At 52.0% G+C, this 26,453-nt stretch overlaps 4 protein-coding genes across 4 annotated transcripts; 1 reads left to right on the forward strand and 3 right to left on the reverse strand.

Annotated features, from left to right (window-relative positions):
- Positions 1–173: 173 nt before the first annotated feature.
- On the reverse strand, positions 174–3,144 carry LOC112892935 (E3 ubiquitin-protein ligase AIRP2-like). The gene is made up of 5 exons (XM_025960044.1): positions 3,065–3,144; positions 2,707–2,875; positions 2,544–2,610; positions 2,236–2,446; positions 174–682 (listed from the first exon to the last, which is right to left on the reverse strand). The coding sequence occupies exons 1-5, from the start codon at positions 3,142–3,144 to the stop codon at positions 472–474; spliced, it is 738 nt and encodes a 245-aa protein (XP_025815829.1). The 3' UTR covers positions 174–471.
- A 9,390-nt stretch (positions 3,145–12,534) lies between these two features.
- LOC112892936 (B3 domain-containing protein Os01g0905400-like) lies at positions 12,535–14,565 on the forward strand. The gene is made up of 4 exons (XM_025960047.1): positions 12,535–13,750; positions 13,879–14,010; positions 14,086–14,201; positions 14,279–14,565. The coding sequence occupies exons 1-4, from the start codon at positions 12,571–12,573 to the stop codon at positions 14,525–14,527; spliced, it is 1,677 nt and encodes a 558-aa protein (XP_025815832.1). The 5' UTR covers positions 12,535–12,570; the 3' UTR covers positions 14,528–14,565.
- Positions 14,566–14,642: 77 nt separating this feature from the next.
- Positions 14,643–17,100, reverse strand: LOC112892932 (exocyst complex component EXO70A1-like). Its single transcript, XM_025960041.1, has 2 exons — positions 16,020–17,100; positions 14,643–15,928 (listed from the first exon to the last, which is right to left on the reverse strand). Exons 1-2 carry the CDS (start codon positions 16,664–16,666, stop codon positions 14,818–14,820), a joined length of 1,758 nt encoding a protein of 585 aa, XP_025815826.1. The 5' UTR covers positions 16,667–17,100; the 3' UTR covers positions 14,643–14,817.
- A 1,198-nt stretch (positions 17,101–18,298) lies between these two features.
- LOC112892931 (exocyst complex component EXO70A1-like) lies at positions 18,299–21,219 on the reverse strand. Its single transcript, XM_025960040.1, has 2 exons — positions 19,770–21,219; positions 18,299–19,639 (listed from the first exon to the last, which is right to left on the reverse strand). The coding sequence occupies exons 1-2, from the start codon at positions 20,426–20,428 to the stop codon at positions 18,475–18,477; spliced, it is 1,824 nt and encodes a 607-aa protein (XP_025815825.1). The 5' UTR covers positions 20,429–21,219; the 3' UTR covers positions 18,299–18,474.
- Positions 21,220–26,453: the final 5,234 nt, after the last annotated feature.

Raw genomic sequence — 26,453 nt, forward strand, 5'->3', positions numbered from 1 at the left:
GTCGCTCCGGTATGGTCCTTCATCTTCTTATACTCCGTCCATTTGTTCAGACTTCAAACTGAATGGTGGTGTTCTTATGTCGATTCTATTTCCCTATCCAGACTGTATCGCATTGTCCATCCCAGCATATTTGTGGAGGTCTAAGAACACTTATCTGAACAGAGACAGTTGGCTCATGAAACATCCAGGCCCCATTCTCTTCATTCTGAATGATCCGGCAATTTGCCGGAGGAGAAATGTCAAGCTAGTAAAAATCGAGACATTTTTCTTCTTTACAATTATTACAACGAACAATGCCATCACGCAAGGCCAGTGGACCGGCGTGGCACACCACGGAGAGTTTCTTCAGCAACGGCTTCGCTTGCCAACTCGATCCGCAGAGGATGGTCGGCTGCCGGAAACCCTTGCCTGCTTGTACACCGCTTCTACCCAGATCTCTCTCCTCTTCCAGAGTTTCAGAGGGGAGCTTTGTTAGACTAGGTAGTCGTAGTAGACCAATAACATGTTGTCAGGGACTATTAGAGGCAGGCTATCGATGAAGCTGAGGAAGTGCTTCACGTTCTCCTTCTCCAAGGTCACCGTGTCGATCACATCATCGTCGCCGGTGAGCACCCAGAGGTCTCGGGACTGAACTCTCTTGAGGCTTCCACGGCAGAATGGGCATGACTGGGATCTTGTGTACCTGCAGCCACGATAGGTTTCAGAGTTAAAATGGGATAACACACAAAGGAAGATGTGTCTGACTGGTCCAGAGAGAGTTCAGGACTAAAATCTACTGGAATATAATGCCGACCCTTATAAATAGTAACATTCGCCGGTAAAAACCAAATCCAAGCACCAAAACCAACTAGGAAATCTCTTCATATTCCAGTGGAAATCAAGACAAGACGGTTTATCCTTTCAGTAGGAGTTACAGATACCTGAAGCACTACATGGGTAATTAGCTAGAATCAACCATTGGTTTGTGCCTAAAATTCGTGCGCTCTAAACGGGTGAAGCAAGGCACCACTTTAATATATCTGCCTTTTAGGATTTTTGGCAACTGGAAAAGCCCAAGCTAGCCTTACTCGATTTCCGATTGCTAGGATTTTCAGTACCTGCCACTAATAGATAGGCAAGTGGTCACAGAAGCATCTACTGCTAATCTGCTATAACCAATTCTGTTGAGTATATCCACAATCTCATCTGAAGCAAAGTTATTGGAGAAGCTATTGACTTTTGCCAAATTTCTAATGACACATCCGATTGCTTGAGTATCCTTATAACAACCTGACACATACTTATGTTCCATGCATAATGACTGGCAGATGACATCCTTGGTACACAAGCAACCAAGCATGATTTGCCAGCTAAGAGAACATCATTTGGGATTTTAGAATGCCACATGGCAATCCCTCTAATTTTGGTTTGTAAACTCGGGCTGTTGGCCGGCATTAATGATTTTATTAGAGGCTACAGCACTCCTAGCTGGCTGCTTTCAATTCCATTAATGCACAATTGCTAATTGTTTTAGTGTGATGAAACGTGGGGCTCTTAACAATGGTCCGAAGTACCATAATTTGTCCACTAAGGTCTGGCAAATGCAGCATTGACTGAAGGAATCAAGAGAATAAATCTTCTAACGGGGCACATGATACCTTGGATCACATCAAATCCCTCCTAGTTGACAAACAGAAGTCTGAAAAACTTAGAATAAGAAAAACAGAAAGCTCCAAAGCCACCATGGTGGCACAAAACAAATGAAAGCCAACTGAGCAGCACATGAGGTGACGAGGATAAGTTGCATTGCAGAACTACTGTGAAGAACAATGTAGAATTTTCAAACACTCAAGAGAATGTAGCTTCAGAATTTGATTAAAGGAAGGCTGGAGGTAATGAATATGCCCCCCCAAAAAAACTGTGTATTACAACTATGCTGGGTTGTTGAACTACCCCATCCCCACCCCCCACCAACAATGAGTGAGGAGAAGTAGCCCGCAAACTAGAGCACAAGATTGAGAAAAATATTGAACTACCCTTGCCATCAAGACTGCGTCAATGCTTACGCTATGCCTGAAACCTTATCTCCCAAATCCATATCACCTTCAAGCTATTCAAACCGCTGGCAATTTTTTAAGGTAGCGTGACATGGGGCCTAGCCTTATTGATAATGATCCTGGCGCATACATCATGCTAGTAAAGTAGTATTAAATAATACACCTCAAACGGATAGGCAAGAGCAACAGGGAGCAATACCAGTCTCGGTAACAGTTGATGCACATGGCATGGTTGCAATTTGGAAGGACCATCTTGGTGCAGGTCTCCAAGCAAATGCCACACTCATCCTCCCTGTCATCATCGGCAACAAGCTTCCGGCCGCCGCCGGACTCCGTGCACCACCCTTTCTCCTTGCAGTCCTTGTCCATCAAGTTGCCCTCAAGCTGTTGTAAGAACGGGTATATGATAGCTGCATTCCATGGTCCCAGAATTAGATTATACCAGCACAACAGGAAAATCTTCAAGTGAACAGCGTGTTGATTACTACTCCTATGTGGTAAGCATACCATAGAATTCCTTCAGGCTTGCTCGCCTTTCTATGGTGGATATAGAGGCATCTTCATCAACATAAACCTGTATGTTCAATCAAGACCACGTCAACATTCAACATCCGTGAAAATGACCAATTCGTGAGTTCAAGAGCTCTCTTTAGCAGGGGCAATTCAGTACCTTGTAGACAAGAACCTCGAGCAGGCCAAGGTAACTAGGGAGAGTGTATGACAAGGAGCAGCTGCAATCCATCCACTGGATAAGGTTGAGGATGATTGGAGCCATGGAGCTGTAGGACAACCTCATCTGCACGCAGGCACCCCCATACGCCCTGTGTATAGCATGCGCTCTGAAAAAGGAAAGGATGAGGATTCACATATCCATCAGTAAATGCGTAGAACACGAACCGAATAAAATCAGAAGAAGAAAAAGGCACACTTTCCCTACTCTACACTTTTTCCTGTAAAATCAAGTGCAAAGGAGAGCACCGAGAATCAAGAAAGAACAGAAAGAGAGTGAAAAGGGTGTAGAAAATTACAGGGTGTTGGCATGGTGGATATCAGCTTCAAGGGCCTTGAGAGACCCCCTGAGGGACAACGGCCTGCCGCCATGGAACATGGCTCCTCAAGGAAGACGAAGCAGACTCCTCCTGCGTCTCCTCCACCCCCTATCACGAGCTCCCTCCCAAGCCTATAAAACACACAGAGGCTTGGGCAAGGCGCGGAGGGGCTCAAGAAGCAACGAACGAGTAAGCAAGCAAGAAGAAGGCCAACAAGAAAAGAAATGGAGGACGCAAGCTGTTTTGGTTTGGGTTTGTGGGAAAGTAGCTTTGGGAAGGGAGGGGGAGGGAAGTTGTGAAGGGAGGCTTTTGTCCGGTCCTGCGCCCACGGTCCCCTTGGTTTTATAAACAAGGGAGCAGGAGATGTCTCGGCAAGTTGCGGAGTTGTTTGCTTGAGAAGAAGTGCAAGAGCTTTGGAATAAAGTAGAGGAGGGAAGGAGACAAAGGGAGAGGAAAAGCCTACAAAAATAGGGCATTCATGGTGCTGGGATTAGGAGCGGTTATGGTGCTATTCTGATGTCTCTCAATTTCCACTCTTGTCCAAATTTTCAATTATTTTTTTACAAAATATGAAAATACCTAGCAGTGGATTTTATTTTTCTTTGAAATGCAAGCTGAAGAATCCTTCAGTGATTCCTCTATGGAATTTGATTGAACTCTTGAGAGTTGAATCCTAATTTTTTTACAGATAAAAATGTTCGTATCTCCGGGTTAAAGGCCCAAAAAGAAAAGAAAAATGAGGAGGAGAGAGGTCAGAGGTGGGAATAAATAGTGGAGTGGATAGATTGATGATGGATGGTTGATAACGAGGCCCCTGCAGGGAGGGCGCAGATGATACACAGAAAGAAGGGCCTCGGTGGGGAGGTGGCTGCCTGGCCCTATCCACTACCAGCTAGTGGGACCCGGCGCCGGCTTTTGTGGGACCCGCTGTCATTTCCCTTGTGATTCATTGAGGCCATGGAATGAGATATCCATTATGTGACGTGGAAATTGTAGTCCCTTGATGGGTACAGTACAATTTGCATGCTGGAGTTATCCCTGTAAATGAAATGAAAAACGTTTTCCTTTTTTGCAAGGGTCGTGCCTTCTGCTTTACCATGAGAGTACGAGTATATACTTTCAGAAAAACGTAGAAGGTTTCGCCATTTAGGAGACTGCCGTTTCTTACATTTAGCTAATTTAACCTCCCTTCTTTAAGATCTGAAGTTTTGGTCACTGTATTTACTTTGGTTAATTATCATCGATGATTTCTTTATGGCTCGATTTACTGACACCATCATTAGGAGTAGATATTTTTGTCACTGTTTGTCTGTTAGTGTACCATGTTTAGGCAGTTTCACTTTGAGCAGCTCCGATAAAAAGTGATCAATTGCTTTCGCCTGCATCTACGATGCAAACAATGGCAACCCCGTTTGATCCGTGCTCCTGCACGGCAAATTGGCTCATGAGTGTCCATTGGTTACGGCCGTCCGCGGCCCCTGGATTCCCACTACAGAGAAAGCGGGAATCCACTGTATCTCTGATCTGTCCAGCGACCAGCATCAAATATCTGATGGGCACTGCTAGGCTACAGGAAAAGGGGGGCAGGTCAGCTGAGCCTGAGGCTGAGGGCATTGCTTCACCATTCTGACACAGACCCACCTCTATCATTGCAGGTCCCTTCTGAGTTTGCCCTAGATTTCCGGCTCCTGTCCTTGAGAAATCGATAGCACTGCTCAACAATGCTAGAACAGATATTCTGAGTTTGTGGGCTTTCACGGCATCACTTCTTTATATAGAGAAATAGATCTTGTTGGCAAATTCTTTGAGCGAGAAGAAATGGAGACGTCACGTTCTGTCTCTGCTTCAGTTATTCTGGCGACTGATGATGTTCAGGCTGTGGCTTGAAACGGAAGAAAGAATAGAAGGGGAAAGAAAATACTTTGGGTGAGGCAAGCTATGATCTCACTCACCTCTGTGCTGGCGTCCACGGCCGTTGGAACAGGTCAGAAGAAACTAGCGGGGGTTTGAACGTATGATCACAGGGAGATCAGGGAGGGAATAAGACTGTATGTACGTACAAACAGAGGTACCTTCTACTAGTGTGTCCAGCTCGAGGAATGCGAGGTTATCCGTAACCGCGCGCTAAGCTTCTGGGCAACAAGGTGCATGGCCCGAACCTGATGGCTGGGGGCACGGTCTCCGGACCTCCCTCCACGCCCTGGCAGGTCCGGTGCCTCCGCGTGCCCGTATGGACAAGGTACTCAGGAACGGCTGTCACAAGACCGGACCCCTAGGGGTCTGATCGCCTGGACCTGCCAGGGGGCCCGGACTTTTGACGCGGCGGGCAGGTATGGCCGACGTCACGGTAAGCCCGCCAATTATCGAGGCGGCGTGTCACATCACCACACTATGTACGCAGGCGGGCGGCGTATAGTCACATCATAGCGCCGCGCGCGTGAGCAAAAGGTAATTATGATCTGCTGCAGGAGGGCCGCGGCGTACGCTGCTACAGTGCGCGCGTAGGCTACAGCACAGCAGGTCAACATAACCCCTTCGCCTGTCAGCGGGAACTGTGACCCAACAGTGTCAGCACGTCTACCACTGTGCATGTCACTGGCAGCAGACCCTGTGCAGGCGAGATGGCACAAGACCAAATTCAGACGGAGGATATGCACGAGAGTCGAAGAGGAAAATTTCCGAATCTATAGCATTTCAGGCTCCAATATGTATATTATTTAATATATCGCCAGGTCCACCTGTCGGGACGCCGCTCAGTGTACGCGCTCCCCTTGAGCTTATAAAAGGAAGAGTGCTCACCCTAGAACACAAGGTTCATAAGGGCACTCTAAGGCTCACTTAAGCTTCCACAAGCACACATAAACTTTCCAAAATTCCAGAGACACTCAGACTCATAAGTAATACAACACACAGTGGACGTAGGGTTTTACGCTCCGGCGGCCTGAACCACTCTAGATCCCTTATGCACTTTCCGAGTTCATACATCTCTTGATCTAGCATTCCTTAGCTGCTCCTAAACTTATCCTAGATTAGGATTAGACGGTTGCATTCCGCCACCCGGCTGGAGAATTCCACCGACGAAGACCATCTTGCATCAGTCTTCGGCGGCGACTGGAACGGACGGCCGGCACCATGTTTCAGTTGGAATTTTGAGCCCTTTTGAATGTGTTTCTTCGAAAGACCGGCCCTTTAGAATGTGTGAACGTGTAGACGTATCGACACCGCTGCTAATCCTCGTTGACATCAGATCATTAGCTGCACAAATTACATAATAATGGGAGGGGTGGTTGAGATTGGAATTGGAATGCAAAGGAGTAGGGTCTTGTACGACCAGGTTATCTTGGGACACGCGTGACGTGCTCAGGAAACAAACTCGCAGCTAGCTGTTTCCTCCCTTGGAGGATCTCGATCTTTTTGGCCTAGGATGCAAGTACTCCATTCCTTGCCGACGATGTTTCTTAGGCTTCCACGATCCACCAGACATGCTATGCCGAAAGGAGCTGCTTAGGACGAGTATTCTAGCGCAAACTTTCTGCAGAGAGCTGAGAACAGCTGTTCCGACCTCTAGATTCATTTCTAGGGTTTATTTAGTACTATATTATTTAGATTAAATAATTGGTGCCAAGTTCATAGAGATTCCCGTCACTTGAATTGGCCCGTTCAGCCGCGAAAATATAAAAAAATATTCTGCACTCCTTATTTTAATTTGTTTAGGAATTTTTGGCGATTAATCAGCTCGGGCGTGGATAAGAACGGCGCCGCCCGCAGTTCTGGAAGTTTCCGCGCGAGCTCCGTCGACCGATCGTCGATCGATCCGGCAGGACCCTAATCTCCGAACAGGTGGCCGATACGGATCGCGAGTTGGGAACACGACACGTCTCGATTGCGGAAGGAGAGCCGCGTCAGGCCCGAGTCATGCATGCCACACAAGCCACCAGTACCTCACGGGCGGCCGCCGCTGCCTTGCTTCTGGTCTGAAGAAGATTAGCGGGTGGCCCACGGTCAAAGCTGGGGTACAGTACGATCGCATGATTCGAGCAGCGCCGTGCTCCGGCGATCGGTCAAACACGGCCCTCGATGGATCCCATCCGCCGCTCCCCGTCACAGCTCCTGCTGCTAATCGCCAGCCATGGCTATCACTGCTCCACGATTCTTCCTTCTCGGAGAAATTAACAGGAGCCGGTGCTCCATGCTTCTAGATCAGCCAGTGCCGATTGGGTACTGAACACGCCTGTCCAGAGGTATTCTTCTTCCTCCTCCTCCTGCGAGAAGCAGCTCCCGGCGGCGTTAACAAGTGGACGATGCGCTGGACGGGCACCCAGCCTTTCATTAGGGTTTCGCATGATCAACTTTCTTTAATTTCGTCCTGATGGTCCATGATGGACTTTTTCTTGCGCCTGATGATCGGATCACGGTCGCCGTCGTAACGTTTCCGTTGGGACACCGATGGTCACGAGTGGAGTGCTAGGCCAGGCAAAGGTCGGCGAGGCCCCACCCCATGGCTGCTATCGAAGCGTGACACGTGCGACTCCCCCATGCCTTGTGGAGTGGGAGCTCGCCGTGCGGCCATGCTTGGGGTGGAAGCGTCAGGACTCAGGAGGCGCCTGTACCTCCACCTGTTCCTCTGAATTCTCGCCATGCTCTGCTCGCTGAACTCCCACCCAACAGGATCATCACCGGATTAATTGCACCCTGATCGGCCTGTGTGGCGTCCCCCTGTCCATCCGTTCCATCCATCGATACAGACGTACGCCGCGTCGCATCTCTGGCGGACTGGCGCCCGCACCGCACGGGTAACGGGTTCAATGCTGCTGCTGCCGCCAAAGAAGAAACAAAAATGAACTAGAAAGAAATCGTGTGTCAAAGCCTGACGGTTTCTTGGATGGAGCAGACACGTACGTTCTGAATTTTGTGAATCCGGGATCGTCCGTTGCTTGCGGTTTTCAGTCGTTGGTTGAGCGGCAACGGCGGGCTGCCTGCGTTTTGTTTAACTCCCAAGCCGGGCCAATCATTTCAGCTATCCACAAGCCACTCGCCGCCTCGCCGGGATCCGCAAGTCAATGGCCGAAGCGGACGTGCCAGCTAACAAAAAAAAAGGCTTCCGGCCATCACCGTTCAAAAGCAAAGAGGGAGAGAGGTTCGTCATTCTCGCGTAACCGGGAAGGGAATCTGTGATTTTGTTGACGAGTTCGCCGTGCAAACTGTCGGAAAGAATCCGCGCTGACGAAACGGCCGAGGTGACGGCCGGGCTCCGCTCATCGCCGTCGCGGCGTCGTTTCGTCCTCGGCCGTTTCTCTCTCTCTCTCTCTCTCTTTTATCATGTGCTCATTAGCTAGGGAGGAGGAGGACCATGGCAATGGCATGGCTACGACATCCGCCATGGAACAAACTTGTCTGCTTTTCTCTTCAGATGACAGCCGAATCAACTTTGCTGAACGGAGCCGTGTGACTTTGGGCGACGGATCATGGCCATTGGGGTAGGTGAAACGCTCATCAGTACCGTACATGTATGAGGAGACCTGACAAGAACAACTGGTGGATGCGCCCGTCAGGTGCCTGTCCATCAATTGGCGTTGCCGGGAGATTTGCTAGAATGCTACGATGGTTTCAATGAGTTTTGGCAACGGAAATTTCAGCCGACGTCGACTGTTGCATCCGGAGAAAGGCTATTTTCTTGCTGTGTCGACAAGCAGTTTCTCTTGTCCTGTGACGAAAACAAATCCCCACGGGGATTACCGATACCAATCATTGGCCAGATGGGTCTGGGTAACTGGTAGTAGTGGGCTAGTGGCTGTGGTAAAGCGTGCTTGACAATTTGTAAAAAGGAAGATGTGATCGGTTGTGCTTTCTTCAGCCTTTCGGAGATGTGCTGGTTGCGCGATTGACCGGACGCGCTGGGGCAAAAGGCGCGGCACCACCGCCACCACCACTACCAGCAGCCCACCACACCCTCCAGTGCGCGCATGATGGCTGCGCGCGTCGGCATGCCGGAGACGAGGCCGGGGCGCCGCCGGCGGGGCCCGGCGCCGCAAGACCCTCGCGAGCGGCGGCGTGGTCGGCCGGAGCAGGCGCGCTACAAGTTGTGGATGGAGCAGGAGGCCGGCCGATCTGACGTCGTCTAGCACAGTCGCACGGGGTGAGGGGAAAAGGAGGTCCGGGTAGTATTAAAAAAAAAGGCGCGCGCGGGTCCAACTAATCACCAGCTTAGACTAATGCTGTGTTCCTCGTTAGCTTCTTTTTTCCGTTTGGGTCCAAAAGATGTTGGAGAAAGAAGACGAGCGGCGTTGTCGCTGTTCCTGCGGCGGCAACCTTTACCAACACCACCCCCTACGCTTATGCTTTGGACTCGTCCGGAAGGCCGGCCACCGGCCGAAATTTTGGAACCACGTATGCTCGTGTTAGCTGTAACTTGTGGCTTTCCACTCTCTGGTCGTGAAGTGTTTCGCAATGGAGCAGCAAAGCAACGCTACTATCCTTTTTTCTTTTTTTGAGGAGGATGCTTAGCCAGGCTCGTCTCTTGTAGATTTTTTTTTTGAAAAGGTCTCTTGTAGATGTTAGATCCAACAGCAGCCCAGCGTATATACCTGACCGGCCCAGAACGGCCCACGAACCTCCACCGCGCGCGAGCACGAAGTCGATGACAACGGCCTCAGACCAGGAGCTGCTGAAGACGTCGTCGCCGTCCTCGACCTCCACGCCGGGCCAACTGGGCTGCTGCGCCGGGGAGGACGCACGGACGAGGGATGGGAGGAGGAGGAGAGCGACTGTGGAGGAGGCTTACGCGGGGACTTGCTCGGGCTCGACCCACGCCGGCAGCCGGCAGGGGTCCGCGGCGGCCGGAGCCGGCCGGGGGAGGTCGTGGCATTGTTTCATTAAATCCCTTCCAAACTAGGGTTTTTTCTATAAAAATACCTATACAAAAGTTTCAAATAACAAATCAAGATCCGAATCAGGGGGGTATATGGAATAATCTCGATCCATATATTTTCACAAACCCCCCTACCCTGATCTGATAGTTGACAAAATAGCCCTCCTTTGCGGCTGGCATCCTCCGCGTTCTTCCCGGTCGCTGATGGCTCTTCCCCTCCCGTCCGGCGACGGCTGCCTGTTCGTCGTGGACAGTCCTCGGTCTCCTACCACCTGATGGAGAAGAGAAACGGCGCGGCGGAAGGGAGGGGTCCCATTCCAAGAGAGCGCTTTACGGTGGCTCCACTCTTCCTCGCCGCCACATCCTCCGTCAATGTCTATCGAGGAGGAGGGTCCCCGTTTCCCTCGCCGCTGGCGAGCCCCGGCATTGGGGGATCCCCAGCCCCGGCCCTGCCAGACCCCAACTGCAGGAATTGAATTCGACATGACCCAAACGGATGCGCACGTCGATTGGTGCCCAACGCCCAAGTGCGCAATGAGGAAGACGATCAGTTGATTCAGTTCCGACTTCCGAGGAGTATTCTCTTCTGACTGGGTGCTGCCCTGTCGTAGCCTCGTAGGCCATAGCTTTGTTTCGAGCAGCTCTTGTTTTCCTTCTTTTCTGAGCTGATTAAAGATCGGAATAAACCACGTGCATGCCGCAGATTGCCAATTTGTGTGTGTCTTACTGTTTTTCGAAAATCGAGTGGTGTTTAGAGTAGAGGATGCATAGAAAATCCTTTGCCCTGGCAAGGAATGTCCCGTCCATTTCCACACAAACTTGTATAAGTCTTGCCGTTCCACAACAGCTAGTAGCAAGGTTCCAGAAAAGGAGAAAAAGGATAGTTATTAACACTTTCTTTTCAAGGTTACGATGGTGAAAATCGACCAAATTATATCATGCAAGAATGAAGAACGTCCGGGACCTGTACGTTTCAAGATACGCAGTGCAGGGAGCAAAGAGAGCTGAACTGCTATCTGAAACAGCTCTTCTACGACAGGAATATCATCATTCTGGCAGAGTGACAGTTGAAGACTTCGACGCATAACAGGATGAGGATTCTAGTTGGGACTCTGGGAAAGTAGAGCCACAAATTATTTCATCTCTTATTTTCAAAAGAAAATTATTCCACCTCTTGTTCTTATTAAAGAAAAGCAGATTCCCTACAAAAAAATCACTTCAGCAGATCCTGGTACCACTGCAATTTTTTGGCGGCCCATAAGCCCATATGCTGAGCTTGCCGGGCGCCCTCCCGTCCAAGCATGATCCCCTGCTCTCCGGCTGGGCCGCCATGTAGCATCATCGATGCGCTTCGGCTCAGTGCGCTCCATTTGCCGCGGTGACTAACTGGATAATTCACTGACCCCACCCCCCAGTGAAAGTACGTATCCGTGTAAAGCTGGGTGTCGCCCTGTCGCCGTTCTCCCGTTCCCGTCCGCGTTCAGAGCAAGTACGAGCCGGTACAGCGGCTATTACAACCGCAGAGAGTCAGTGTCTCCAACAGAGCTACGACGACACGACGCTACAGTCTACTCCGTACACTACTCCAAAGCCAGCAAGTGCCCGTCAGTCAGGCACTGATAGCAAGGCAGTCTGAGAGGAGAACCTACCTCACACCTCTCTGCCACCTGGGACCCACGTTCAGACACGTCCAGCTGCGCCGCTCACCGCACGGGGGACCCGTTGCCTCGTCTCGAATGTCGAACCCCTGACACTGGCCGCCGCGCGGGTCCCACTGTCAGTCACTGCTACAGGTCCGAATCAAGGGAGCACCGGGAAATTACTGCTGCTGCACAGCACAGGGAGCACCCGTAGTAGAGTGCAGGGTTCTTTCTTTAGGGAAACGAGGACAAAGGAGCACCGAGCACAAGCAGCGAGGCATGCATGATTGGTTTCTCCTCCACCCTGCCGGTTCCGTCATAGAGTTATCTGGCAATGACTTGATCCCGTTCCTTGATTTGCCCATGTGAGGTGTTTGCATGTCTGAACACGGAGCTGGGTGTTGCTAGGTAGCTCAGGGAGTGATCAGAGCAGGCCTTCTTGTTCTGTGATCTTCATTCTGGGGTAGCGAGCATGGTGGAGCTGATCGGAGGAGCCTTGAAGAAAGAGCCGGAAGAGACCGTGGTCGAAATAGACAGCAAAGGGGAGGAAGCCGAGAAGGTGGTGAAGAAGAGGAGGAGGAGGAAGAAGGCATGCGATCCGCACCAGAACCGGGCATGCGTGGATTGCAAGAAGAGGTGTGCCCGGATTCATGGCCGAGCTGCTTCGTCCTGCCCGTCGCCGTCTTCCAGCAAGGCCCGGCCGATCCCGGCAGTGCCGTCCTTCTTCAAGGTCATGATGGGCTACTTCTCCGAGCACATGGTATGGGTTTTTGGCAACTTGGTCGATCTCACTGCGTGTCTGCATTTTTTTTTTCCGAAGGAGTCTGCATTTTTGTTAGGCAATCACTGCTTGCCTGCAGCCTGCGTAGAGTATGCAAGGGTTCTGAAAGATCCCCCAAGCATTTTTTTTTAGAACGACGATCCCCCAAGCATTTCACCTGATAACAGAATTTATCTGGACCATGTGTTCTTTACACATGCAGGATGTACCACCCCCATTTGCCAGGACAATCTTGGACCTGGCAGGCTCCAACATTTATCTCGAAGACGCATTCGGCCTCCGGTGGCGCGTGCGGCTGTGCTTGCGCGACGGCGTCATGTCGTTCGGGCATGGATGGAAGAACTTCGTGCTGGACCATGCCGTCAGCTGCGGCGAGTTCCTGGTGTTCAGGCAGATTGCCAGGTCGGTCTTCACTGTGCAGATGTTTGCCCCATCAGCTGTTGAAAGGCTGTTTCTCTGCGAGGCGAACAAAAGGCAGAGCCGGAAGAGGAAGCCCAGGCAGAAAACTAGCTGTCCGAGTAGTCAAACCGTGAAGATAAGCAGGAACTGCAAGAAGAAACAACGTACCGGTCACCACAATGATCAGATGCCAGATCATGTTTGCTTTGACGATTCTGATGTTCCCAAATCTGCATCTGAACTAAAATATTCAGAAACATCAGGGGGAGTGCCAGAGGTAGGAGTCGCAGAACCACAAGAAGATTCTGAGGCACCTACAGGACATGACTGTAAAGCTCAGGTGGTGTTAGATGGAGAGGCAGAAATAGCAGACGACTGCAGAGTCTTTGAAGAAAAAGAAAGCGAATGCAATGCTAGAATTATACAGCACCTGGTTTCTGATGCTACCGAAATTGAACATGGCGACGGCTTGAATTTGCCGACAAACACTGATGCTATTGGACCTCTTGCTCTGATGGATCTTAATGAAGTGAATATAGATGATATATTTTTGTCAGCTGATATATATGAATTTGAAACTGATATGTGTAATCCAGAAGCATTTTCTGTTGATCTGAATAAGGAAGGGCCTATTACTACTGCCAAAAATTCAGGTTTCAGTTGCCTTGAGGATACCCAACAAAATCACTTTTCTTCTATTGGAGATGATCAGCGTTTTGTGATGCCAGAGACACAATCATGTACAGAAAATAAACAGATGACTGATGCACTAGTAACAGGAACAGGATATGCTTGTGTTGCAGTGCATGACATAGATATCAGCACGTTGCCTGCTAATGAGCCGTCATCATTTGCAAAGGAGAACTCTTCTCCTCCAGCTGATCCTGAAGTGCATTCCAGTGAATGCGTATTAAGTGGTTGCAACAAAGACAATGATTTGCTCTCTTGCAAGGACAGCCAAGCTGAACACAAAGAAGGTTATTATTTTTCCAATCTTTTGTTCTGAACTAGGTGCACGATATTTTCCTTTGTATTTGCATGTTTTTTTATTTGGACTTACTGAGCGACAACAATGCTTACGGATTTGTTCTAGCACACTCTGCAGTGAAGCATGATAAACAGCAAGATGGTCAAGGTAATGAGCAGGATAGCACAGGGCAGAATACTGCTGAAGTCATATCAAGTAGCACAAAGCTTCATGAACATCCTCATGTCTGTCAAAATCTTCATCAAACTGGTATTACAGAATGCTTCCACTTCTTGTTTTTAATTGACATACAATTTATGTCATGAATTTTGATCCAATGTGCAGAAAATAACTCCGATGGCATCCGCAGTGGAACCTCCGAATCAGGTGGTGTTCTTGCACTTGCAGCAAGCAGCAGCAAGTTTTGCATTGCTGTGCCTGCACCTGATCAAACATGGCTTGTAAGTAGCCCTGACCATTTCTTTGACTGATCTGAGCTTACCATTCAGTACTACAGCTCTGAAAGATCTTCGTACAGGAGCTTCCCACTCGACTACCGGTTATACCAAGAACCAAGAAACAGGGAAGGAAGGTTGTGATACTCAAGGACCCATGCATGAGACTCTGGCCCGTGCTGTACCAATGCACCCCAAGGTTCAGTGGCTTCATCACTGGATGGGTTGACATCTGCAGGGAGAACAACCTTCAGGAAGGAGACACCTGCGAGTTCGAGCTCGGCGGCAACTCTGAACTGTCATTCCAAGTGCGCGTGCCCAATTTGCAGTAGCCATTGTTACCCAGCAAGTTGATCATATCAGTCACATTTCATGCCCAAGAAGCATTCCATTAGTAGTTCTTGCCCTAATCATGTAACAAGTAGTAGACTTCTGTTAACATGAAAATGCTACTATTTCTCGTCCATATTTTCCATGTTCAGATTATTCCTAGATGACAAGGAACCAGTGTGCCGCCACTGAGTGACATAACTAACTGGCAAAACTGGCACAGAAGGTAAGGCTTTTTGACAGTTCAGTACACTCTGAAGATGTACTTATATACTGTACATGCTTAAAAACTCTAGGATTTCCTGCCATCCGCGGCTTCTCCTTCGAACAATTCCGACAAGGATTCGGTCACATCATCAGCCGTGTACCTGACGGATGTCCCAACCTTGGGGTGCTTCTGCAGAAACGCGCAGTATGCAGGAACCACCATCTCCGACACGGCATTCCGCAGGGCCGCTCGGAGCGTGGGATCCGGAACCTGGCGGCACACCTCGCTGTCGCGCGCTCTGGTAAACGCGGCGTTGAACTCCGCCAGAATTTTCGCCGGCTTGCCCCTGCCACACACGGGCGTCTCCAGGAGAGCGACGGCCGGCCCCCACGACGACTCGACGTAGCTCGCTACGTGCTGCGCGAGCCGGCCCCGGCGCCGCGCGGCCCACGCATCCCCGAGCAGGGACGCCACGCCGCCGGCGTCGGCGGCGCGGCTCAGTATGAAGCTGATGTTGTTTGCCAGGAAGAGGTGCCGCGAGCCTCCCGCGTCCGCGCAGGCGACCGCGAGTTTCCGCTGCAGGTTGCGTTCCAGGCCTGCGATCAGCTCCGCGACGAGGCCGGCGGCGAGGGAGCCCGCGGGGGCGTCGCGTTCGCCGCCGTCCGCGAGGATCAACTCCAGCGTGGTGCGGTGCCTCGCCAGCAGCTCCACGCAGCTCATGGCTTCGCGTGCCAGCGGGTGGACGCCGCCCGCCGCACTCGGCGTGCGCGGGCAGTCGCCTTGGACCTTGGCCACGACGCCGCTGACCATAAGCTTCATCGCGTCGGCCAATTTGGTGAGGATATCCTGTGTCCGCTCAGCGACGAGCTCCTTGCGCGCCCCGTTGAACAAGAGCAGGAGGCTGGGCGCGGCGTCGCTGAGAGCCTCGTACATGCCGAGCATGTATACGAGCTTCTCGTGCGATGTGATGGAGGTGAACCCGTTGGCGAACTCGAGCAGGATCAGGATGCGGTTCTCTGCGATGGCCAGCAAGTATTCATCCCTGAAACTGTCGAAGGCGCCTGGACTCTGCTCGTACAGCTGCCTCCGCATGGCGACTATGGCCTTCCCGATGATCTTCGTCACCGTCGTCCACCGCTTGATCACGGCCTCCGTCGTCCGCTGCGAGCACTCCACCCGAAGAATTGACAAGAACCTGATCCACATCATGATCATGATCCATCCGTCATGCAAGCATGGCCAATGAAACTGCAAATCCATTGACCAGCAGAAACCAGAAACTTCACCTGTCTAGCACATCGCAGGGAGCGTTCGCGAACGCCCGGAAGAGCTCCTTGGTGCAGCCAGCGCGGACCATCCGAAGGGCGATCTCGTGGAGGACGGACACGCCCGCAGGGCGGACGAGATCGAGCTCATCCCAGACCTCGCCTTCCAACAGGGCCGCGACCTCGTCAGGCACGCCGGAGCTGGCCCTCGACCGGGTCCCGTAGGACGCGTCGACCTCCCCGCCGGAGCTCGCCTCGCTGGTCCTGTCGCCGGCGCTGGGGAAGACCAGCAGCGACATGCCGCTGGACGCCAGCGTGAGCCCGTCGACGGCGACTCGCAGCGGGGAGGCGTCCCAGACCCTGACGCGCAGGAACTCCTCCACCATGCGCAACGCGGCGGCGCCGACGGCGCTGTCCAGGCGGCGGCGCGCGGACGAGGCCCCGGGGAGCGGGAATGGGTCCTCCTCCGCCAGGAGCAGCACGTCGTCGACCGCGGCGAGGAGGCCCCTGTTGGTGTAGCTCGCGTCCGCGTCCCAGACGCCGGAGTCGGCGCCGGGGGAGCGGGTCCACTGGAGCAGGGCGTGCTCCGCGACGGCGAGCCGTTCCTCCGCGTGCGTCCTCGGCGCGACCGTGACGCCGAACGCCGGCTTCCCGACGGCGGCGCCCATGCTGGACGTAACTCGAGTGGGGGCGGGGTGAGTGGAGCTGGCTCAAGCGAGGGCGCGATATACTATCCGAAGAGAAGATCTGGACCAAGACCTACGCGTCCCGAGGTCGTGAGACGGGCAGGATTGCTGGTCGGGGAATCTTGTTTGGGCTTCACGCGCATCGCTGTGGGATTGAGGTCGCTTCACGCGCATCGCTGTGGGATTGTGGTCGACGGCACGCGGCGGAGGCGAGTACGTACTTCTTTAGCTCCGTCTACCTTGACTACCCGTTGACGCGGAGCTTAATTAGCTCAGTTTGTCAACTCCGCACTTGTTTCTGCAGCCTCCCTTCCGCGTTGGGCTGAATGGAATGGGCCGAACCCGAACCCAAACACTAGACTAGGGACCTGCACTAGACAGACACCCGGCAGCCAGCCTCCACGCCAGGTCGCCGGCGAGGCGGCGACCCTGCTGTCAAATTGGTCACCGTCGCCGCGCCGCGGTGCGCACGTGCGCGTTCGACAAGTTTGTTTGTAGGTTGTAGCAGTGCGCCTTGAGCTGTTTGAAACCCTGGCTAGCGGTAAACCATCCATCGCACGGTCTATCTAGGCACATCTTCTTCTTCCCGTCATCTTCTTCCTCCGGCCCTCCACCCCGGCCAGCGGCTCTCGCCGCCTCACCTCCGCCGTCGACCAAACCACCATCATCGTCGGCCCACCGTCGCCGCTACCGACCTTTTCTCTAGAGCCATCAGCCATTGGAAGTCCGGCAATCCGAAACACTAATTCCGCCACCTCAACCACCGTTCCGCCTGGCGGTGGCCGCTCCCCCCACCTTCCACCTCTCGCCGGCGGCCGTTCCACCCCTCCCTCCTTCCCTAGCTTGCAGAGGCTGGTGTGCACGAGCGGCGGTGCGAGACGAAGCAGCGGCCAACATGAGCGAGGAAGAAGAAGGATGGAGCCGCACGAATCTCAAACATTGAAAGGTGGATAAAAAGAAATTTCAGAAGATCTATAGGATTGGCGCCGGCTAGCCGCTGATCTATGCAACCTAGCCCCAAAAAATCTTCCCAGGTGGGCCCACGGTCTTCGCGAGTGGGCCAATGGAGCTGGCCCAGTAGTCCAATACTCGCTTTAGTTTCTGGCCTGATGACGTGGACCATGACACACGTTCGTTAACGCCAAGAGAAAAATCACTTTTCCTGATACGCCTCCTGATACACGTTGCTTTCAGCCTCGGTGTGCCTGCATGGCTGGCTGCATCTCTTCTGTTGACAAGTTGTCGGTAGATTAGTCTTGTTCACACCCATGGTTAGACTATCTCCCGCAAATTACTCATCTTCAATATTCTATATATTTTTTTTCTCCATTGCCAATAGCGTTTTTTGTATTTTTGATAATGAGCGACATAGCTGACTAGTAATCTTCTGAGTAAAGGGAGATATGTTTTGGCAAACCACCAATTATTTTTTATTATTGGCGATGGAATTGGTAATCTTCTGGAGCACCTTTCATCACCAAAAGAACAGTTTTTTAGTATTAGGGAGAGAAATGAGTAATATCCTGTTAGAGAGGTTTTGCTACCTGGTACTTTCTACACACTGTACACTGTACACACTACACTGTGCAATATCATCAACGAAGAAAAGGAAGGTTCATGCAGATCTCGAGAGGGATAAAATTTATCTGACAGATTCATGCAGCACACCAGTATCAAAGCAGCTCGATCTCGACGATAACTCTGTGTGACAACGCATGCATTCAGGCTTCAGGGTGAAATGTACATGAGCTCGTACATGGTGTCAATCTTACCGGCACGACCTATTTGGGCTACGATTTTCGGCCATCCGCAGCATCTCCTTCGAACAATTCCGATAGCGATTCGGCCACATCGTCAGCCGTGTACCTGGCGGATTTTCCAAGCTTGGGGTGCTTCTGCAGGAACGCGCTGTAAGCAGGAACCACCATCTCCGACACGGCCTTCCGCATGGCCGCCCGGAGCGCAGGATCCGGGACCTCACGGCACGCCTGGCTGCCGTGCGCCTCCTCGAACGCGGCGTTGAATTTCGCGAGCGCTCTCCCCGGCTTGCCGCCGCCACCCACGGCCGCCTCTAGGCGCGCGACGACCGGGCCCCAGGAGGCCTCGAGGTAGCTAGCCGCGTGCTGCTCGAGTCGGCCCCGACGCCGCGCGGCCCACTCGTCCCCGAGCAGAGACGCGACGCCGGCGTCCGCGGCGCGGGTCAGCACGAACCCTGTGTTGTTGGCCAGGAAGAGGTGGTGCGACGGCGAGCCGCCCGCGCAGGCGAGCGCGGATTTCCCCTCGAGGTTGCGTTCCATGCCGAAGATCAGCTCCGACACGAGGCTGCGAAACGACGTCGCGCCCTCGGCTCCGCCGGCAGGATCAGGTCCGCGTTCATCTTCGCCGGCGTTCGCGAGGATCAGGTCCAGCGCCACGCGGTGCGGCGCCAGCAGCTCGACGCTGGTCATGGCGTACCGCGCCAGCGGATGAACGCCGACGCCTTCTGCCCGAGAAGAGTCTGTTCGGATCTTGGCGATGAGGCCGCCGATCGCGGCCCTCAGCGCGCGCTCCAGCTTGGCGAGAACGACGGGCACCTGCCGGGTGATGAGCTCGCCGTGCTTCCCGGTAAAAAGGGGCAGGAGGCCAGGAGCAGAGCTGCCTAGTGCCCCGTACAATTCCAGTACATAGATGAGCTTCTCCGGTGATCTGGTGCTGGTGAACCCGTCCGCGAACTTGAGCAAGACGAGGATGCTCTGCTTCGCGATGGCCATGAAGTAGTCGTCCTTGAACCTATCGAAGGCTCCGCATTTCTGCGCCATGAGCTGCCTTTGCATAACGGCGAGGGCCTTCCCGACGAGCTTGGTCGCCAAGATCCACCGCTTTACCATGTCCTCCGCTGTCCACCACTCGGCGTCCTCGAAGTTGATTCTGTTGGCCGCCAAGAAAGGCCGGTCCAGCTGAAGGATTGACAAGAACCTGCTCCATGGTCGTTGCATTGCACATGTTCGTCAGCTCTCGAGGAAGGCATTACTAATTTGGATGAAATTAGAATCGACAAATTGCAATTCAGATACTTGTTACGTGCATCTAGGAAGAAGATTGGCACCTGTCTAAAACATGGCAGGGGGCATTGGTGAATGTTTGGAGCAACTCTTTTGTGTACCCGGCACGAATGACCCGCGTCGCGATCTCATGGAGGACAGGCAAGCTTGCCGGGCAGATCAGATGGAGGTCATCCGAGAAGGTGCCATCCACGGAGGTGGTCAGCGCGTTGTCAGGCCAGCTCGAGAGGCTCCTGCCGGACGCGCGGAGCTCGTCGGTGGTGGTCACGCTGAGCTCACCGGTGCTGGTGGTGCCGCCGGTGGGGAAGGCGGGCCACACGCCGCTACCACCTGGAGCCAACGATACTGAGAGCTTCTCGACGGCGACGCGGAGGCCGTCCTTGCCCTCCAGCTGGGAAGCGTCCCAGACCCTGAGGAGGAGGAACTCGTCTATGAGGCGCGACATGGCGACGCCGAGGGCGCCGTCCATGCGGCGGCGAGCCGGGGAGGCCGTGGGGAACGCGTGGGTCTCCTTGAGTTGGAGGATCTCGTCGACCGCCGAGAGGAGGCTTCTGTTGACGCAGGTCGCCTCCGCGTCCCATATGTCGGCGTCGGCGCCGGGGGAGCGGAGCACGGCGTGCGCGGCGACGGCGAGCCGAGCCTCCGCTAGCGTCCCCGGCGCGTCGGCGATGACTTCGAGCGCCTTCGCCACCGCGGCGCCCATGCTGGTGCCTGTCTCGTGGTCCCGAGTGCTGGGCCTAATAGCTCAGATCTAGAGGCTCGAGAGGGCGTCGCAGAGTGGACTCGGAACTCGACGCTATGTGAAAGAAGAAACGATCGATCTGAAGAGGAAGGTTCTTCTTTCTGAGCTGAGCTAAGATGCCAGAGTTGCTTGGCGGTGTGCCGGTGTCTGGACCCTGGAGCTTCACGCGGATCCGTGCGCGTTTGATGTCGACTCCACGCGGGGGTGAAGTTCTAGCTCCATCGATCTTGAGTTCTTGACCCCATGTTGACGCTGATTTGGGTTTCGTTTGTCAACTCCGCACTTGGCGTCAGAGAGTGGAGAGTGAAATCGGCCGATGCCATCTAAAAGAACAGCTCATTCTGAAGAGGAAATGCCTGCGGATTAGAGCCTGCAAGTTCCACGGAGTATTCCGCTAGTGCTTTTGATTGAGGTCGTCTCGGCTCCACAGGGAGCATGTCGAGTCTTGACTCCCCGTTGACGCCATTGCTTCGCTCGTTCGTGTCCGACTGGCTGCAGGGAGCAGGACCCGCTTGGCGCGACCGCGAAACCGGACGCCTGCAGCCACAGCCCACAGTTTCGTTTCTGGTCGCTAGGCCGCCGGCCCGAGAAACCTTCCCAGGAGGGCCCACGGTCTTCTCGACTAGGCCTATAGCATCGGCCCTATCTAAGGCTGGGAAGGAGGTCATGCCATGTCATGCTTCTTTTTTTAAGGAAACAGGGCCATGTCATGCTTTTACTTAACTGTAAAGCCTTCTATGATGAGTTAAACACAATGATCTGTAAATTTTGGTGGAGCCAACAGGATGATAATTACAAGTTACATAGTGATCATCGATGCAATGCATGGAGCAAGCAGGTGGCAATGGTGGGATCGTAGGAATAAGATCGGAGAGGAAAGAAACCACACTCTCGACCGCGAAACTTCGCTCGCCGCATCCGGTGTACTGCCGGTGAATTCGAAAAGCTATTCTGTCTGAAGGAGAGCCAGCTACGAGTCGCCGGCCAGAGTCGCCGGAGTTCAGGGGTGTTAGTTGTTATATGTGAAGTTAAGGTATCACATAAGTAATAATAAGGTGGGGCATACGATCTAAGAAGAAACTAAACAATAAGAAAATTATATTTCTTAAATCGTATATCCAAATCAAAATCCGACTGCACTACTGTGTTTCTTGCGATGAAATCTTCAAAATACAATCTCGCTTTGAATACATTTGGATGATTTTTTGGTGGAACATCTTTTAAATGCGGAATAATTTTTTTAAGCTGAAATAATTGTTCCAACATAATAAAAAAATTCCGCCTTCTGAAATAATTATTCCAATATAATAAAAAAATATTCCACCACGAATGAATAAATAAAAATAAAAGAAGAAACCATCAATAATGTTGCATCCTTTCATGCACCGTGTGCATGCGCGATTTGGACCGGTGGGCTGCTGAGGTGCTTGTGCGACGCGCAGGATCCACCCGCGCGCGCGACCACTCTTCTTAGCGTGGAGTTCCGACTTCGGCGTGCGCGGCCCGCCGGCCCCGGACGGACCTCGCCAAAGCGCCATGGGCTGTAGTTCGTTGCAGAGAGTTTGACAACCGCACAGCCTGGGTGGGCCTCGCTCGTCCCTGGGCGGACTTTCGCGCACGGCCCTTGGGCTGATGGCGTAATATTAACGGGCCAAAAGACCCCACAGGTCTTTATGCTACCAAAAAACGGCCCAATGCTAGCCTACGCTGGATTTAACTTCTGGGCTCTAGGCCTCGGCAATTTACCTACTCTGTCACTGGATCATCTCCGAAAATTCTTTGCTTCCTCCGTCTTTTCTTCTTCCCTAAAAAAAGAAACTCTTTGCACTAAGCTTATCAAGGTCAGGTATGGTTTTCTGCTCAGCATCTGAACCCTAGATTGCATCATAATTACCCGGACATCTCCGAATTAACTAAGCTTATCTCGCAAGATACGAGTAGCTTCGCCCGTCGGCCATTACGGCATAAAGGGGCGCGCGCCAAAGGGAGCCTCGTCCATTGGCACCGGCGGAGACATGAGAGAAGAAGAAAAACCGGCGAGAGCAATCTTGGGTGGAGATTTCATTCCCTCTCTCGAGTGCTGTAGAGGAAAAAGAGGGATTTGATACCCATTCGATGCGCCGCACGCTTCGAATTCACGTAGAAAAAGTTTAGCTGCGAGCGCGGATTCTACAGGCGAGCGCAGTGCTTCGTCCGCCGGCCGGCCTTCTTCTGACGGATTAAAATATCATGGCGGGAGGATCCTGGAAGGACACCGCGATCTGAAGATGATGCTTCGTTCAGGTGTGAACAGAGACCTGTTCTGTTCTTTCAGAAAGGACAAGCGTCGATGAGAACCTGAGACATCTGGTTCTCACGAGTTGAGGTGCTCTGTCTGTCTGTGTGTGTGGTGTCCACATCCTGCGTATCATTGAGCTACTGGCTTTCGAACTAACCAGGACGTACACTCCACGTGCTCAATCGGAGCTCGTCTCAGATGCGTTAGCTGTCCGCCATTGCCCGTATAGAAACCCCTCGCTCCTGGTGGCCACTGATTCAGATGATCCTCGCAGCTTTCTTTAGGTAGATAATGAAAGATCTTTGCAGCTAACTTCTTGCTTAATCGGTCGTGTAAAACACCACGTGTCTATAAATCTTGCTAGTTAGGTCTGACATTTTCCCGGTCCATCATGACTAAAAGATACTTGCGTGCTGGGCTGCACACACCGTTGCTGGTGCTCGCCAATTTTCTGCCTATTTTTGATGCCTGCAACGAGCAACAACTGGCATTCGCCAGGAGGAATTTCTACGCAGTGCACAAAGGCATCTCGCACCAGTTCAGAACTGCATAAAAACATTCAGATTCCCGCGAGCTCTGCCTTCTAGCTGACGCGTCGCGCGGGCTGCAGGAAATTCTGGCCACGGGAATAATCCGCGAGCAATTGGAGAGTTGGAAATGAAGCGGAGGCTGCTTCCGATGGCTGGAAAGAAGCTAGCAGGTAGCTTCATGTTTTGTCACGAGTTTGCACTGCACGATGGGGCGATATATTCCTGGACACTTAGCTGCTGGTTCCAGGCAGCTGATGGCGAGGCGAGGACCTGGTTTTTCACGTCCGTTGTGATCGACAAAAACTGCTAGCTCCAACCTCCATGTTGACCATGCATTGCCTCGTGTGTTTTTTTCCAGTTCATGCTCCCCAGGAGAATAAGTAAAGTTACAGCGTGTCTGAGCCTAGGTATATATAATTAACATTCTCTCCAAGACGGAATAAAGGTACATACAATGCCCATGTAGGAATATTGATCTGTCAGTGCTTGCCTGCCCCCATAGAGGAACATCTGAGGAATGGGTAATGGACCAAAGAAGGAATAATGAAGAAGAAAAGCAACAAGACTCGAGGCCCTCCCACCGTAAAGAATTCAGCAAATGCATTGTGTGCTCCGATCCATTGACCTCTGTCGTCCAAACCCTGCCATGCATCAAGTATCCAACCATACCATGCTCCGTACATGCATGATCGACAGTTCAGAAAACGTGTGTAGATTTTGGGCACTGGGCACTGGGCAGTGTGAAATGCAGCACTAGCTTCCTTTTGGAGACTTAGGCACGAAGCATATTCTCTCACCTTTTAGTACAAAGAGAGGTCAGTACCCTCTAGGGTTCAGAACGGAGGGACTTGAGGCGATGAGCACGTACGAGAGTCGGCAGACATCCCCACAGGCCACATACAGCCGTCTCGGGGCCAGGCCGGCCGGGGCAGTGCTTATCTAGTAATGCCTGCGTGATCTAGCTAGCTGCACTACTAGCCGCCAGGCCCGCCACCGATCGCGATCGATCCATGATGCTCGTGGCGACCACATGGTGATCGAGCTGACGAGTCGCCCCGGCCCGCGCGAGACGACTGTGCTGTCCCCCCTACGCACTCTGTGCTCTCGACTGCTAGCTTCCGGATGGATGGATGGATATCCTCGGCACCCCTAGGCTTTTGCAGCGGCCGCGAGGGTGGTGGTCACGGCATGATGATGGCCTCCGTTAGGTAGCACGAAAACCTCTTCAAATGGAAAGACTCGGCAGCTCATTCTTTGTTGTGTTTCTTTATTTCTCCTTGAAAGGAAAGCTCATTCTTTGTTGACATGCATGGGCATAGGCGGCCATGAGTTTTCGAAGGAGAAGAGGGAACTCAAGCTAGCTGCGATTCTTCCTTCAGCATCAGCAGCATGGGGATCAGGCGATGGGGCCTTCGGCCTTGTCACGGCGGGTGGTAAAGGCGAGAGGGCATGCACTCGCTGTCACCAAGCTTTGCCTGCTTTCTCCGAGCATTATCACGTACGCTTTGATCGAGCGAGCGAGGGCACGAACGCTACGACGGCGGGCCTTTTCCACGTAGAGTCCTGCACGACCTGTCGGACGTTCTTGCACTGTTGTTGGAGACAGCAATTGCATGACAGTGAAGCCTATCCTTTTTTTATTTATATTTTTTTCACTAGCATCCATCTGCTGAAAGAAATGCAGGTTAGGTAGGGCTTTGCACCAACACCACCGGCCGGCTTGGTGCTTGCTCGCTTAATCATCGTGACATTGGATCGATGAGCAAATATCAGCAAGTGCTTATGTGCCTTTTCTATGAGGAAATGCCTGCACCAATCACAAAAGTGACAAAAGGGTTGCTTTGTGCCTAACTGTATGTTGGTAATAACTTGCTAAGTTCTAGAATCTAGTATGTGTCTTTTCTAGCTCTGTACGCCTGGAAGCATTTCTCTTTTTTTTAAAAAAAAAAGAATACATTTTACTCTGCTGGGCATCCCTTATTTTAATACCTTGTTACTGCAAATTTGGAGCGATGTGTTCGAGAAAATTTGGGCAGTGACGATAGTCACTAGCTAGCCGCTGCAAGGTTTTAGTGGAATGCATGGTCCATTAAAAAATTTCAGAGGCCAATCTGCTGCAAAAGGCAACCAAGCTGGATGAGAAAGGAACTATCTGAAACATTATCCTGCAGTTCAGTGCTTGCAGTTTGCAAAGGCAAGATAGGAGCACCCAATTTCTTCTTTTTTCCAAAACAACATAAGTGTGGCAAGACAAGCACCATTGACTGCTCATTTTTGGGCATGCAGTCCGCAGTCCTGACTGCTTGCCCCATTGCTTGACCTTTAGATCGCAGAGAAGTAAGCCCTACAAGCACTAAGGAGTCAAATGGCTAGACCAATCTGGCAAATTCTGGAGCAGGATATATTTCTTTAAAATTTCTTCCTTCAGGGCTACACCAGACTGCGACACACAGTTGCCTACCCTACTAGGACTACCCAAAAAAGGGCTTAAAGTGTTGCATAATTTAAACAATCATTTCAGCGCCACTTCAAAAGGCAGAGAGAGAATGCAGCCCATGTGAAAGTGAAGGCCCCAACAAGTATTCTTGTTCCTATTTTTTAAAAACAAAAATGCAGCTATTGGTGGTGAGAAAATGCCTTTCAGATAAGACACACACAAACACAAACACAAATTTTTCCATCTAGCCATAGTAGATCTGCTTTACAGAATGCTAGTCAGGCCTAAGGGCATTTGTAAACGGGGTGGTATTGGACTGCTTTTTTCATAGTCCCACATCAAGAAAAAAGGAATATCAGATACTGTTCCCTCCTGTCACGAGAACTCTCATTTGGCATATCTGAACAGAAACCTCCAATGATTAAGCTCCTCATTGGCCTCACATTTTGGGGCCAGCTTCCTTCCTTTTGTTCATGTATGTATGTACTACTGACAGGGCAATCTAGCATAGCATCGAGTTCAGAGTCTTTTGAGTCACTACTCTACCAGCATAAAAAACAGTGAAACTTTGTCCTGCTGAGCTGCTCCTGAGACCATCCAACCAAACGTACACTTGCTGCTACTTTATTGCAGTTACCGCCTTTCAGTTACGGACACACTTTCACTGGAAGGGTCAACTCTGTCGGTAACTGCAGAATCTGTTCATCTGTTGCTTTGAGCAGTGAAGGAATAATAACGAGA

The sequence above is a fragment of the Panicum hallii genome, chromosome 5, assembly GCF_002211085.1.
Source record: "Panicum hallii strain FIL2 chromosome 5, PHallii_v3.1, whole genome shotgun sequence".
Lineage (NCBI taxonomy): Eukaryota > Viridiplantae > Streptophyta > Magnoliopsida > Poales > Poaceae > Panicum > Panicum hallii.